This window comes from Anopheles maculipalpis, chromosome 3RL (genome assembly GCF_943734695.1).
Source record: "Anopheles maculipalpis chromosome 3RL, idAnoMacuDA_375_x, whole genome shotgun sequence".
In the NCBI taxonomy this organism is placed as follows: domain Eukaryota; kingdom Metazoa; phylum Arthropoda; class Insecta; order Diptera; family Culicidae; genus Anopheles; species Anopheles maculipalpis.
The window spans coordinates 79,002,794-79,016,973 of record NC_064872.1 but is presented as its reverse complement, the minus strand read 5'-3'; the positions used below and the strand labels follow the sequence as shown (position 1 = coordinate 79,016,973).

General features: G+C 41.9%; 3 protein-coding genes across 3 annotated transcripts; 2 read left to right on the top strand and 1 right to left on the bottom strand.

Annotated features, from left to right (window-relative positions):
• The first annotated feature begins 2,848 nt into the window (after positions 1–2,848).
• Positions 2,849–5,111, top strand: LOC126561028 (uncharacterized). The gene is made up of 6 exons (XM_050216976.1): positions 2,849–3,607; positions 3,685–4,014; positions 4,111–4,190; positions 4,264–4,727; positions 4,794–4,927; positions 4,995–5,111. Exons 1-6 carry the CDS (start codon positions 2,849–2,851, stop codon positions 5,109–5,111), a joined length of 1,884 nt encoding a protein of 627 aa, XP_050072933.1.
• A 1,026-nt stretch (positions 5,112–6,137) lies between these two features.
• LOC126561027 (uncharacterized) lies at positions 6,138–8,716 on the top strand. Its single transcript, XM_050216975.1, has 6 exons — positions 6,138–6,198; positions 6,519–6,658; positions 6,732–6,875; positions 6,960–7,802; positions 7,883–8,076; positions 8,149–8,716. The coding sequence occupies exons 1-6, from the start codon at positions 6,138–6,140 to the stop codon at positions 8,714–8,716; spliced, it is 1,950 nt and encodes a 649-aa protein (XP_050072932.1).
• A 464-nt stretch (positions 8,717–9,180) lies between these two features.
• Positions 9,181–12,986, bottom strand: LOC126561025 (nose resistant to fluoxetine protein 6-like). Its single transcript, XM_050216974.1, has 11 exons — positions 12,857–12,986; positions 12,632–12,774; positions 12,397–12,537; positions 11,290–11,455; positions 11,081–11,215; positions 10,798–10,994; positions 10,566–10,735; positions 10,135–10,497; positions 9,919–10,069; positions 9,507–9,839; positions 9,181–9,441 (listed from the first exon to the last, which is right to left on the bottom strand). The coding sequence occupies exons 1-11, from the start codon at positions 12,984–12,986 to the stop codon at positions 9,181–9,183; spliced, it is 2,190 nt and encodes a 729-aa protein (XP_050072931.1).
• Between the last annotated feature and the right edge of the window lie 1,194 nt (positions 12,987–14,180).

The window sequence follows — 14,180 nt, the reverse complement described above, 5'->3', positions numbered from 1 at the left end:
ATATTTAAACCGAAGAAACATTTTTGACCAAACGTGACCCAATAAATAAAAAAATAATGCAAGCATAGCCACACTAATACGCAATGGATAACGTGGGGACACACACGCATCACATGCTCGACAACACATTAATTAAATTAATTAACGATTAATTTGTTTCAAAATATTCAAAAAGGAAAGCAAAACTATAACTCTAGCACGCAACAAAGACAGCAAATCAACAAGCAGCAACAAAAATAAACAATTGTTAAAATGAAAATCACACATTCAAGTTCAATCGACAGATCACAGTGCATCTTGCACTATTGTGCAACTGCGACGTCTGTAAGACCAAGCTCCTTTAGCGGGAGAGAATCCGCGGCGTCATAAAATCGCACACAGCACGTGCTAAGAGCAAAAGGGTCATCAAGGTAATGCCTTCACCCTTACGCTCGACTTACTTAACCTTCCTCCGTCCCGGCGGGAGTGAAGGCTTCCAGACAAAAGGGTTCAAAATCATTCATTTGATGGGCTCTTAACTGTAACTGCAGGACAATTTGGTTCGCAAGAAAATGAGTAAGCGTGAGCGAGATAGAGTGAAACTGCGACAGCTAAACAAATATTCAATCATAAACTTTATAGCACAGCCCATCGTCCGCCCCTCAACGGTTATTCAAACAACTTTACATGATCGTTGCGTTCCAGACAGATCAATGTTTGTGTGGTAGTTGCGGTTCATCTCGCTGCATTTCATTGCATGTTTAATCGCATGACTGATTGTAAAGCTACCGACGATAAGCGGGACTTAGTTTATTGTAAAATTATACTCACTGAACTGTCATCAGTACAGAGAGGCACGCAACGCTATCTGAATTGCTCGTACTTACTAGCAGGAGCTAAGGGTATAATTTGAAAATTTGATTTAAAATAATAAGTTTCTCACTAGCGAGAAACGTTGATATTCATAAACCTAAATAGATGGCAGGTATAAGACGCAAGATGCGATGATCTTGAGAACGAAGCGAGGGGAATCCGATGGGGGTTTCCCATCGTAAGATTTTGGCACTTCTTCTCCTTGGCCGATATTACCACAAATGACCTTGCGTTGTTACGATGTGGGATGGTCAACCCGTTTGTCTTCACCCGTGCACTATTGTCTTTACCTGTGAACAGCTCAATACAAATCTTAAACTTGTTATTCAAAAATGGTTCCGTTTGCCGGAACTATCCATTTCCATTAACTCTTAATGAACGACTCCTACTTTATCGCATGCAACAGCTAAGCATCACATACTTAAGCCCGTTTTAGCCGTTACAGAAGAACTTGTCGCCTTGGAATTCCATTATCTCTACTACGAATCCGGTTCCGGTGGTTTAATATTTATTATAATATTTTTAGCAATACTCCCATAAAAACGAACCGGTTATTGAATTTTCCAGCTAGAAAAAATAATTTTGAATCTTCGAAAAGTGTTACGTTGAAATGTTAGCTCGAATACGGAAATTACACATTTTTTGGTTCTTTGTGCGTATTCATACTTTTGTTATTAGCCCCTATAAAAACGAAGGAATTTTGAAGCATTTCATTTCTGAAGAGTTCGACTACCATTGGGAAGAAATGTGAAGATATTTTTATATTTAACTACAGCAGGTCGAATGAGATTTGCTACTGGTTCTGACGTGTGAAAGAGTATCGATTTTATGTATTTTGTCGCTCTCTCACAAAGAACAAAGTCTGGAAGTACAAAACTCACAGTTTTACAAGCTTGAAGTGGCATAGAAATGAAACTTCAAAAAAAAAGGTACGAGCAATTACTGCTCAATTCACTATTACTACTTTGCACGATAAACATATTAATATCGATTTAAAAAATTTTAACCAGGAATCTCCTCAACGAAAATCTTCAGGAGGGATCAGAATATTTGCCTGATAAAACCTGCTATATAATTAAAAATGTTATGCAAATTTTTTCTATTCGCAAATTAGTGGTGGAGTTGCGCAGGAAACAATGCGGGCCAAGCCAAACATGCTATTACTGGTGAAAATATCCAGGTTCATGCATCGTATGACGTAAAAGGATGCTAATACTTCGTTCATTTTATGGTTCATCAAACGACGTAGCGCTGGTCATTCGCTGAGTTCCCTCAATATGTCGTACCTTAGAGGCTGTGATAAATAATATGAATGATTTATGAGGAGAAAATATTACTAATCGGAAACGATTGGACAATACGGCGCAAGTCGTCATATTTAAAATAAAAAAAAAATCCATAATCGATCGAAAACGAGTTCACCAAAGAATTTAATTTTAGAGTCGTCTTATTCTAATACGATTCTAACCTATGAAACCGTGATACCTGATGATATTTACAATCCAAAAGATTTGAACAATCATCAAACGCACCAAAATGCATCAAAAACAGTCCAAAATACGCGTATAATTTGATGTTACTTACTTACTTGCTTACCCTTGATACTGTTATTTCTCTATTTAAGGGGTTTTACAATAATTTTTACCCCCAAAACATAGTCAATCCAGTTAACTACAATTTTCAACGGTCCATTCAAATGCAAAAGGACTTTGGATTTCTTCAACCGTCTCGCAATCGTTGTGAGCGTAATGGCTACAAAAAAATCAATAAACACGCACGGTAACTTGTAGGTCTTCTCCCACACGTTTGCCCCCGGAGAACCGGCAAAACAAAGCAAAAGAAAAACACATGTCTGAGCATCAACAACTTCAACAGCAACTGATAATTATTCCCTTGCCCCGTGCATCATCAGCACAAGTGATAAAGTGTGTACAACGCATTCCGCCGACCAACATTCAGAGTGTTCTGTTCACTTCCAGCGAGTACATCCGGAAAGATGAATTCCGTTGGAATAGTTCTACTACTAGTGTCATTACAAACGGTGCCTAAATTGGTGAATTCTCTTTCTTCCACGGTACACGCCGCTAAGCAACCGCCACTGTACGAGCTGGACGATTGGAACAGGTGTGACATTGCTCCCGGGAAAGATTGGTACTGTGTGGTGCGTGTAATACTGTCCGGCGAAGCAGTTACAAACTCGCGGTCCTACTTTGAAGTTCATGATCGTCGCCATTTTCGAAGGACACTTCTCGATCGTGGAATTTGTTTGAAAGCTGCACAAAGAATTGCGTCTAACGTTAGCGAGTTAATCGGAACCAGTTTGCCCGCCTCATGGAACCAATCGGATCGATATATCTTGAACCGAGCGTACTTTCCTCGCTCGATGCATCCTGATGTGTCGGCAGAGTGCGTTGCTAGTGAGGAGATTAATCGACGCCTGGTGACGCAGTATCGTGAACTTACGGCGTACACGGAGATAGAATACTGCTTGAAAAGTGACCCAAAGCCACAGTTCGAGCAAGCGATCGGTGTTACACTGGCAGTAGTGCTAGCGCTCGGCTGTCTTCTGCTGCTGAACGCACGTCAGTGGATCGGCAAGGAGCTTCGGACACCTTCGGCAGAGCGTAAATCGATCAAACAGTTTGCGCTGTTCGATTTGTACAAATGCTTCGGTTCGGTTGGAGTAGTTCTAGCCCACTGTTGCCTCTTCGGCCCGTTTCTGGTACCGATGGAAAACATCGAACTACTGGAGGAAGTGAGTGAGCTAGCCAAGATATCTACATATCTCGCGCCTAGAATAGATCGTTCCACTTACCAACACTAGTTCACTAGTTCATAGCACACCCGAACGCGAAGGTATGGCGCCTACTCTGCCCCTTTCTGATGCTGGTGTTCTTCACGATGAGTTCCATGCTGCTTACGGTGAAGCTGCTGCATACCGGTCCCACCCATCGACCCACATTCGGAGCGATCGTTATAAATCGATTGATAAGACTGGTTCCACTCAATCTGCTGATGGTTGGATTCGCGACGTTCGCGTACGATCGCTTTAGCGGTGGTGGACCGCTCGGTTCGCGTCAGCTGATCATGGAGCAAGGTTTCTGCCGATCGTACTGGTGGATGAACGTGCTGTTCATCTCTAACTTTAATATGCATAAACCGGTAAAAAAAAACTATTATGTTTGAGTGGTTTTGTTGGTGTGTGTCAAACGATCACCATAGAAACGTGATTTACCTTTGTCGATCTTTGTTTTACAGTGCCTGCCAGACTCGTGGTACGTCAGTGCGGATATGCAACTGTACGTAGTGATCACATTGGCAATACTGGCCATATTTAGGTAAATTACGTCTTTATGTGTTTTACTTTAGATTTTAAACCTACTTAAGACAAATTTTTTCTTCTTTTGTTAGAAAACCTAAACACACAGGGTTCATCATTACATTCCTGATCGTATGCTCCTTCCTTGGACCATTCCTCACAGTGCTGTTTACTGATTTTGATCCCGTTGGTCCTTCCAATCTGCACGAGATGCGTTTCTTTCTACTCGATAGCAACTTTATGGCACAACTTTATACACCTTTCTATAACAATCTTGCCTGGAGTGTTAGTGGCATGGTAGCTGGAATCGTCTACGATCAATGCCAACGGACCGATCCCAACTCCGAAACTCGAAAGAAGATGTTACACAACTTGCATCTTGTAATTTTGTTTTTGCTCGTAATTCTCGGGCTCTCTATATCCGTTACGATCACTGCTTCCGAGGATGAATCTCAGCATAATCGTTGGTGGTTAGCAGTTTGTTACTCTATGTACAAACTTTGCGCAGCATCCTTCTTTGGCGCATTCTTCCTGCGCATAATACTTGCAGAAAAAGGTATCTCCTGAAGTTGGGTTTGCTTGCATTTAATTCAATTTAAATTTGATTTTATTCCCGGTTTAGATATTTACATCCCACCGATCGTTAGAATGGGTGCGACGCTTTACTACTGCATTTACTTTATTCACTTTCCCATCATGCGAATCGTTTATTGTAGCGATGTGATTAGAGAGACAACAGTAACTCCCTTCTTTCTGGTAATGCTACAATTAGACGCCATTTCTGTGCTGTATCGATAACTCGTTTGGTATTTTTATTTTTTAGATTCGAAAATCACTGAAGGTGTTTGGAATAACGTACGTTCTCTCCGTACTGCTGCACTACACATACGAAAATTCTGCAATCAAAGTACTACGACGGATATTCTTCTTCCGATCTTGAGTGGTGTATTGTTACAATACTTTAACATATCAGATAGTCGGGTGTAGTAAAAAATGATGTTCCATTTAATGCCGTCTTGAAATACATATCTGGCGCGATTGTGACGGAAACCCCAGTTTGTAGCAAAGTAATTAAATGAAAACCAAAAATATATCAGTCAGGTAATGCTATCATTTTATACGTTTAAAAAATAGCAAATTTTAATAAAACAAAACCAAAGCTTGATATTACAACGGTTACATCGTTACACGTTGCTGGTTCAAATTCAAACGGACAAAACACGGATAATCGAGTGTCGACTAATCAACAGTTGTCGTTCTTCGTTTGAAATTGGATACATCGTAACGTGTGCCGGTGTAAGTGAGTCGATGAAGCTTTGTGTAGCGCGGGAAAGAAATTAAGCCAAGAAGCAGTGGTTTTCAACTAAAGAGGCAGCATGCTAAGATACCTTTTTTACAACGGCATTTGTCTAAAGAATAAAAAGTAATTATGAAAAATGTAATGCAATTGCTTAGGAAATTGTTTGATTCTGCATTCTCGATGACGCTTAAACTTGATAGATTTTTCGATATTTAATTAAACAATGTTAAAGTCACCGACGATGGTCTCATCCAAAAAAAACCTCGAGGCGTTCCTCCAGAATGATCACTAAAGGTGCATCGCTGACTCACGTTAGTGTATGGTCTGCTCTAGTAGTTTAACAAGGATAACCTGTTTTTGGAACATTTATAGTATCGTTTATTCCCCGATTTTGACAGCCTCAGGGCGCATCGTTATTTGCCCACAGGCGGCGGTCTTCTCAATAGAAGGGGCACACGATGCTTCCTTCTTTGGTAGAGAAGCTTTTTTTACACGCAAGTTTTCATGTAAAGGTGCAATGCTGCAAGCTTGCAAAGAAAGAAAAGGAAATTCTTATTCTAATGTTTTTTTTCTAGCCTGTTAACAATCATATGTGGAATAGAAAAGAAACGAGGTATCAGCTTACCGTTTCGGGAAGTTGCACTTTCAGCCACAGTTCACCAAACCATGCCCATGCCATCCCTCATACAAAAGCCCTCAAATCTCAAGGTGAACTACCCATCCTTGAGTACGAGCACGGCTTAAGTGATCAACAGTAAATAAATAAATCTTCTTTTTGTACCGATTCAAACCATCAGCTCCTGGGTGCCTTTTTCTCCGCCTTTGGGATTGCCCAAAAATTCGACGATTCATATACGTTTCAACATCCGTACGGTACACATCGCATCGGTCCGGACCATGGGCGGGCAAGGCGTAGCTTTTGTGCAAATTGTTCTCCTATTGTCAGTGTTTGTTGGCTCCTGTTGGTCCTTTAGTGCAAATTCCAAAGGTGACCCCACGTGAAAAGCTGTGCATTCTGTACAAAATCTTACGATTTTCATTTTGCAGATGATTACGAGCTTATGCCACCGCTTTTTCAATATGACAGTTTAACCGAGTGTTTCGCGCAATATCCTTCAAGCGTTTACTGTGTTGTGAAAACGGTTCTGAAACCGAAGGAAGACTCCAAAATATGGCACGCTATAGAGGTGATCAGAATCAGGCAATGATCTTACGATTTGTTGTGATCAAAAGTTCTTATGTTTATGCACTTTTTTCTAGAAATATTCCAAACACGCTTCCTACCACGACCACTCGCTCCTAGATCGAGGAATGTGCGTCGAAGCGTGCGTAAAGCTAGTGAACAGTTTAAATTCTTCGCTCAAAGCCACACTCGATACGGAACCCATTACGGTGAAACCCTACGTAGGTGTTTGCTTGCCCGATGCTCGAGTGGCCGATCGTTCGTCGAGTGTTTACCAGTGGTGTTTGTTCTGTTTTTGTTTTCAGCATCTTCTTTCAATACCATCCGAACGAGAGCTTCCTCAACATGTGGCCCGGTACGGTAGGATCCTCAACATCTGTGTAAACGATCACCTTCGCCAGCGCTACAATCTGACCGGCTACTCCGAGCTAGAACGATGTATCACGGCCGATTCTCATCGTCCAGCACTTGATGTGTACCACGTGTTGTTCGGATTGATTGTTGTACTGCTATTTGGCGCAGTTGGATATGCGAGCTACACCGATTGGCGTTACACCAAGATTGCTTCAAATAATAACAACAAAACTGACCACCAAACAACGCGAATACGCGACGCTCTCTGGATGGAGTTTTCGCTTCGAAGAACCTGGTCTCAGCTGATTGCCACACCAAAGTCCACCCTTCAGCGGGATTTCGCTTTCGTTGAAATCTTTCGGATGCTGTCGGTGTTGATCATACTCGCCATTCACGTTTCCCTGTGCTTTGTGGCGGCACCAACAGCAAACATGCGCATGTTGGAAGAATTTTTCGACCTAAGGCTGTCGTTGATCGCTGTTAGCGTGTTCCCATTTCAGGTGCATACATTCTTCACGATCAGCGGTGTTATGTTGGCCGTACATTTTCTCGAATGTGCCGCATCGAAGACGAACCGCATTGGGTGGTCTTTCTTGTGGAAGGGTGTTGTGATGCGTTATGTACGCATTTTCCCCGTCTTGTTTGTAGTATGGCTGTATCAGGTGTCCTGGCTTGATTGGTTTGCCCGAGGTCCAGGTGATTATAGGTTTTTTGGTCTGGAAAAGGATAACTGCCGGACGAATGGATGGTTGAACTTTTTGTTCCTCAACAATTACTTCAAATACAGCAATATGGTAAAACAAAACCTTCCTTAAGCACTACAGATTTTTTAAGAAAATACTTCTGGTATTGTTTTTTTGTTAAATTGTGAAAGTGTATGCAACAAACATGGCACCTGGCAGCTGATTTTCAATTCTTCCTCGTTGGACTTCCCTTCCTACTGCTGGCCAATCGTCATCCGCGACTGCTGAAACCGCTTGTAACTATCACAACAATTTTCTCGATCGGTGCTCCTATCGTGAACCTTTACCGCCATAAACTGCCCGGAGTTATTCTTGCTAACTCCAAGTACGTACATTCTGTCACTATTTACTGCCTGGACTTTGGCCTAACTTTTCTAGCAACCTTATTCCTTTTCAGGCAACTTCGGTTCGTGTTCTACGCTCATCCAGCCCTGGAGAATGATTATATGCTATCACATCCACATAGCTGCAGCTACTTCAGTGGTATGTTCGCTGGTATCGCCTACCATCACTATCGAAAAGCTTCCGTCCCCGTTCTTTCCGATGGAACATTTGCATCGCTACTGAAATGGGTACCACCGACGATGGTTCTACTGCAGGCCATTGTTTCTCCCCTGTTCTACGATCTGGACTACAGCGAACCGATGCTTTGGAATGCAATCTACGGTGCGGTTCATCGATGTTGTTGGGGTGCCATGTGTGCGACGGGCATTCTGTACGGTGCAACCGTATGGCAGGGACGTCACTCGTGGATTCATTTCCATCCCGTACTCCAAATGCTCAGCAGACTCTCCTTCGGTGTGTTTATGGTGCAGTTTAGCGTGTTAAAGAGCTTAACACAAAATGCTACCGGAGAGGGAATTGACTTCAGTTGGAAGATTTTTGTAAGGATGGCTTTGAGTGAAACAAAGAGAAAAGGTTTATCGAAGATTTCACGAATTATTTCACAATTTTATGTCTTTTAGTTTGAAGCTGTTGCTTATACGTGGATCGTATGTTACGCCATTGCACTAATACTAGCCTTGATGGTTGAATTACCGGCTGCTGCTATCTTTAAACGAATGTTTGGTAAGGATCCGCTCAATAACTTCAAGAAGATTATGTTTATCTTATTTTTTAATCTTATTTTCTGTAGGATCTACTAAATCTCAACACGATGGCAAAGAAGCAAAACAAAGCTCTTCAAAATCAGAATAATTAACTCCTATGTTTAATAGTTATTTCTAGCAGCCAGGCCAGATTACCTTAAACCTTAAAGTAACGATTACCTACATTCGTCGTTTCTACTCCCAAAATTCAGGAAATGGGGTCTAAAACTGCTGTTAAAAGTCGGCACTTGCGTTTTCATTGGCCTGCTCTTATTACAAAATACAGCTAAGGAAGATGGTTGCTCTACCAATAAAAATCTCTTTCTGGGGTATTGGTTCCACTAATTTGGGCCGTGTTCTACGGAAGATCCATGTTTTATAACTTTTTCGTTCTGTTTCACCATTGCACCGGGTCCCATTACCGAGGATATCACCGAAATGTTGCCATTCGATTGAACCGTTGCTGAGTTCGGTTCGGTTTTGCGTTTATTCCCATTGCTCAGTAGTAGCTTGAACAGTACATCGAAAGGTTTTTCGATGAAGATGAACGCAAACAGTGCGATACCGTATGACAAGATAAATGTTGAGCAAAATGTTGATACCTAAAATGTGGCATAAAATAATTGTAATTAGGAAGACGCAATCACAGCTTCGTAACGCTACTTACGATCAGTTGAACGTTGATGCGTGTATCTTCCGGATAGTTACCGAACACCACCTTCAGAACCGTCATCTGCACAAGATAGAAACCGAACCCGAGTCGTGCCATTGCGCGGCTAAGTGCGTTCCCACTAAACCAGCGACGGAGGGACGAGTTTCTATCGTGGAAGGTAAGCAACAGGAATGCCATTGAGTAGAACGAACCGATCGATAGCTTGTGAACGCCGGACAGGATTGCCATCCAGACGGACGGTTTGCTGAACCGCATCATATTGTAGAGCGGGGCCTGCAGAGCAAAGCCGATGATGGAAATGTACGCCAAAGTAAACACATTCTTTATCTGAGAAATGCGAGAAAAAGGCAGGTGTTAGTAAACATTCGCCATTATGTCCGGAATCTTGAGTAAAACAATGCTTTACCGTCGCGATCGGAAGTGGCAGCTCTTTGCGAGTGATCTTATAGTAGAGTAACCCTGCAATCATGCCGCAAAAGTAGCTACAACAGTGCGTTTCTGTTGCTTGATATGACTTTACGAAGTACTCGTCGTACCACAGTTGATATTCATTCCCTCTGTAATTAATAGATCAGTATGTTGGACACATGTTGGACCGTTTGTGTCTAATATGCATGCTTACTTCATGGTCAGTGGCATCATTGCATCCATGGCGTGCAGGTACGTATTGATCATAGGCAACAAGAAACCTACCACACCTAGTGAGACTGCCGTCCAGAAGGTAGCTTTCGGAAACCGCCACAGTACAGTCAACACCACCAATCCGATGACGAACAGTTGAAAGTCTGCGGCCAAATACCAGGTGTGTATGAGACACTGTTCCTCCGGCTGGTAGTAGTTGTTGATGTACAGGAAATTGATCCACCACTTCTGCCGACAGATTAGCCGTACTTTGGGCATAATTTTGTAGGCGGACGGTGTTGTCTGGAAGGTATCGTAGCGAGATACTGTGAATAGCATCAGCACTGCGTACACTGGTAGCGATCTGCAAAGAACACGGGCACAGTGATATCTAAGGTTCACGCAGAATCGTTTCTGCAACATAGTAACTACCTTAGATAACGATTAATCAATCCCTGCCAAATGATACTGATACGGAAGCGTTTGTTTTCGGTGTGTTCGAGAAATTGTACGGTGAGCAGTAGTCCACTGATGCAAAAGAACATGTCCACCTGGAACGGTGCAATCGAGAATAGCATCTGCGACAGTGGATGTGCTGAAAACTGAACCGGAAGCGTAAGTTTCAGGGCAACTGCAAAACAACCACAATTGACTCCTATATTACCTGCTCCATTGCCAGTGGATTCTGAGCAGTGAACATGGCCATTCCAATAAACACATGCAGCAGCAGTATGAAGCTCATCGTCAGCACCCGTATCAGATCGAGAAAATCCAAATCCTGCTGATACTGGCTACGCGCCGCTTTGTACGTTAACCGCGTCCAATTTCGACGCATGGAAAAAGCAGTCGCCAAAGTTGCCACTGTGAAGGTAGGTAAGCAGCTAAAGTTTGATTAGTGTGGTGTAGCAGCAGGTTGCGAAGGTTGGATGTGTTTGAAGTGAACATACCACGACTTTTGAGCGTTTTTCCGTAATGGTTTTCATCGGGCGATCTTCGTGCAAGCCAACTATCGTAGCACTGTGAACCGATCGCTAGCAGTAGCAGGATTACAAGTAGTGTTAGGTAGCAAATGTCTAGAATGTCTGTAAAAAGAGGAAGAGATCTATTAGATGCGCCAAGTGAGAATTGAGTACAGGAGTGGAGAAAAAAAGTATACCCATAGGACGCTGTCGGGTTGCATTGGTGGTACATTCTTCTATTTCGGAATATCCAGTGAGGTTGTAGCGTGTTCGAAGATCGTAGTTTTGGCACACATTGATCAAATGGCCATAGGATTGCCGGTACTGGGTAACGTTTGGAAGCAACCAATCCGAAATTGCGTACTGGAAGAAATAAGATCAAAATTATCATTTTCTTTCTTACTTACTTTCTTATCAGGACCAAAACTTCGTTCACCAATGCTCACTACTTTGCTCATACTCTATTCCGTCACTGGTCCTTCACCCATTGTGTAAGGAGACTTTTTAAAGATCATTCGGTTAAAGGTATCGAACCTGAAATTGCCTACTTTCCCGATAAAACAAAAATTATACCTAACTGCACGTAGGCCGGCTGGGAAGTTTTGTATGTTTGAGCTTCTTGAATGTCTATCTAAGGATTCTATCTAAATTGATTTAATAAGTGCAGCTATAGCAATAGCTTTTCACTGGCATCATTATCTGTCGTGCTGTATCAGGATCAGCAAAAAAATTTATTTGAACTGCTTTCCCCCAAGCAAAGATTAACTGATCAAATAAAAAACTGCAAAAAATATCAAAATCGTGGATTTATTGTTTTTTTGGAGTTTGTGCATTTATTTTCACATGCACATGAAATGGATAATGTTGCATTTGATTCAAATGTATATCGTAGTGCCCGTTTTGCTGCCAGAACATTAATCCATTACTATAAATTAACAATATTTACAGAAGCTTTGGAATACGTGCCCCATTGCTGTTGACAATTTATCACCACACTGTTGTCTGTATGAAGTACCCCTACACTCGCTACTACTCCTAGAATGCCCTGCATCAATACCTTATTTTTATTCAATATTTCTAAAGACGGATTATCAATCGTTTAATACTCTACTTTGGCTTAATATATCCTTGTATACATTTACATGCATTTGCATATTTTTGGGCGTCATATGCAGTACACAAAGTTATGCAATATTTCATCAATTAATACACTCGTAAATAGGAAGAAATAAAATAAAAATAATCTTTCACTTTCCACTGAGGGAAAAAATAAACCAAAAGATCGAATATTCTGTACAACTTACCCGTTTCGATACGTTAAACTTTGGCTCATAATACCTATCTGCTGACGAGCCCAACTGCTCCACCACACCGGCACACCGTTCAAGACACACGCCACGCGTAAGCACATCGTGATTGTACTGGAACGTAAATTTGGAGTATTTCTAAGGCGGGAAAGAAAAGACACCACAAAAAGCACAATTTATTTCACTACAACCATCAGCTCGAAGCAGGAAAATCGCCACTGGCACTATTTACTTTAATTAATCTCCATATTTCCGAGCGGCTGTCCGGTTTGATTACCACCTTTGCGATACAGAACACACCCGTCGGTTTGTTGTGGAGACACTGCTCAATACTATCGTACACCTGCAGTTGAGGAATTTTCCAATATTCACTCTCTAAGGGTAAACAGATTGCAGAGAACGGCGTTAAGATCATTTTCCCGTTCACTCACTGCAAACGCAAGACAACGAAACTCACTGTTGTATCCTAGTAATACATCGAACGCCTCAACTGTTGCTAAATGCCATCCGATACAGAGCACCAAAATCACAAAACGGACCATGTGGGATGAGCTGTTCGATCGTAGCACGGTAAAGGGAAATTTCATCGTCTGTTTTTCACACAAACAAATCCCGAACTAATAATTCCTTAAGCCGTTCTTTTGATTTTGAGTATCCAGCAGTTACCAGGCCAGGAATAAACTCCGATGTGGTACGCGCCGATGCCGAGCAGCTACTGGATGACCGGATCGGTACAGAGAAATGATCGACAGTCTTGCTCGCGATCTTGGGGTGTTGTAACACTAATAGCGCTGCGTTGAGCTTCCTACAGCTAAAAGGGATAAGCCAGCAGACAGGTGCGTTGTGCAGGTGTCTATGACGTACTGTTTCGCTATTCTACCGCCCTCTGCCTGCGGTCGTGTAGAATCGCCTTTTCCCCACCCTCTCGCTTTTTTTTCTTGCATGAAGCATGAGACAGACTGTTTTAATTTCTTTTAATCATTCTAATATTTAAACACTTAAAACACACCTTAGTAATGAAGAAACCGCTTCTGATAATTGATTAATTCGGTAGCTTTTCTTTCTTCGATGGTCATCTGATCGTTTGATCGAGTTTCTTCCCTCTGTGTTTCTTTCGTTCGCCCTCTGTTCGTATACCAATACGACACGCACTTTCCGGGCATTTTGGAAGCTTTCGCTTTCATCTCGTCGTTATGGCGCATTTTATACCGTAGCCATTTTTCGTAACATTGACCTAGTGTTTTAGTTAGCTAAAGGGGTGTTTTCCCTTCTCAGGAGATTATTGCTATTAGTTACCCCGACACTTGTGAGGCAATTTTGACGACTTTTTCGTTGATGATGGAAACCGTTTCGTATACGCATACCGAAAGCAGCGTAGATTTGTTTTTCGAAGATGCGTTTATAGGACTTTAAATCTACTTTGGGTATATAAAATTGAATCATTAAATACTTTTCCGACTGAAGCGTACAATCATTGGAAAACAGCTTCAGAATTTCCCCTTTTTTCCAAGCTGCTTAGTACATTCCTCAATCAAAACAAAGGAAGCGCCCGATGAAAACCCTCTCTAGACTATGAGTCATAGAAACTTTTACTGGGCTTAGCCCTCGGATGAAAACAAAAATTCCCATTACACTACAAAGCAATAAACCGTTTAGCGAAAAACTATTCAGCTTCTCTTTTCGCATCTCTCGCAACATAAAAGATGATCTCGTGTGAGCATTTATTGCCCATTACGTCAGAGGCATCATTTGCCGTACGTCTGATTCGCATCATTTGACAC

Coding starts and splice junctions, on each gene's coding strand:
- LOC126561028 (XM_050216976.1), top strand. CDS start 2,849: ATGAATTCCGTTGGAATAGTTCTACTACTAGTGTCATTACAAACGGTG. Junction 3,608..3,684: donor ACATCGAACTACTGGAGGAA/GTGAGTGAGCTA, acceptor CTAGTTCACTAG/TTCATAGCACACCCGAACGC. Junction 4,015..4,110: donor ACTTTAATATGCATAAACCG/GTAAAAAAAAAC, acceptor TTTGTTTTACAG/TGCCTGCCAGACTCGTGGTA.
- LOC126561027 (XM_050216975.1), top strand. CDS start 6,138: ATGCCCATGCCATCCCTCATACAAAAGCCCTCAAATCTCAAGGTGAAC. Junction 6,199..6,518: donor GGTGAACTACCCATCCTTGA/GTACGAGCACGG, acceptor TTCATTTTGCAG/ATGATTACGAGCTTATGCCA. Junction 6,659..6,731: donor AAATATGGCACGCTATAGAG/GTGATCAGAATC, acceptor ACTTTTTTCTAG/AAATATTCCAAACACGCTTC.
- LOC126561025 (XM_050216974.1), bottom strand. CDS start 12,986: ATGAAATTTCCCTTTACCGTGCTACGATCGAACAGCTCATCCCACATG. Junction 12,538..12,631: donor AAATATGGAGATTAATTAAA/GTAAATAGTGCC, acceptor TTCCCGCCTTAG/AAATACTCCAAATTTACGTT. Junction 10,070..10,134: donor ATGATGCCACTGACCATGAA/GTAAGCATGCAT, acceptor TATTAATTACAG/AGGGAATGAATATCAACTGT.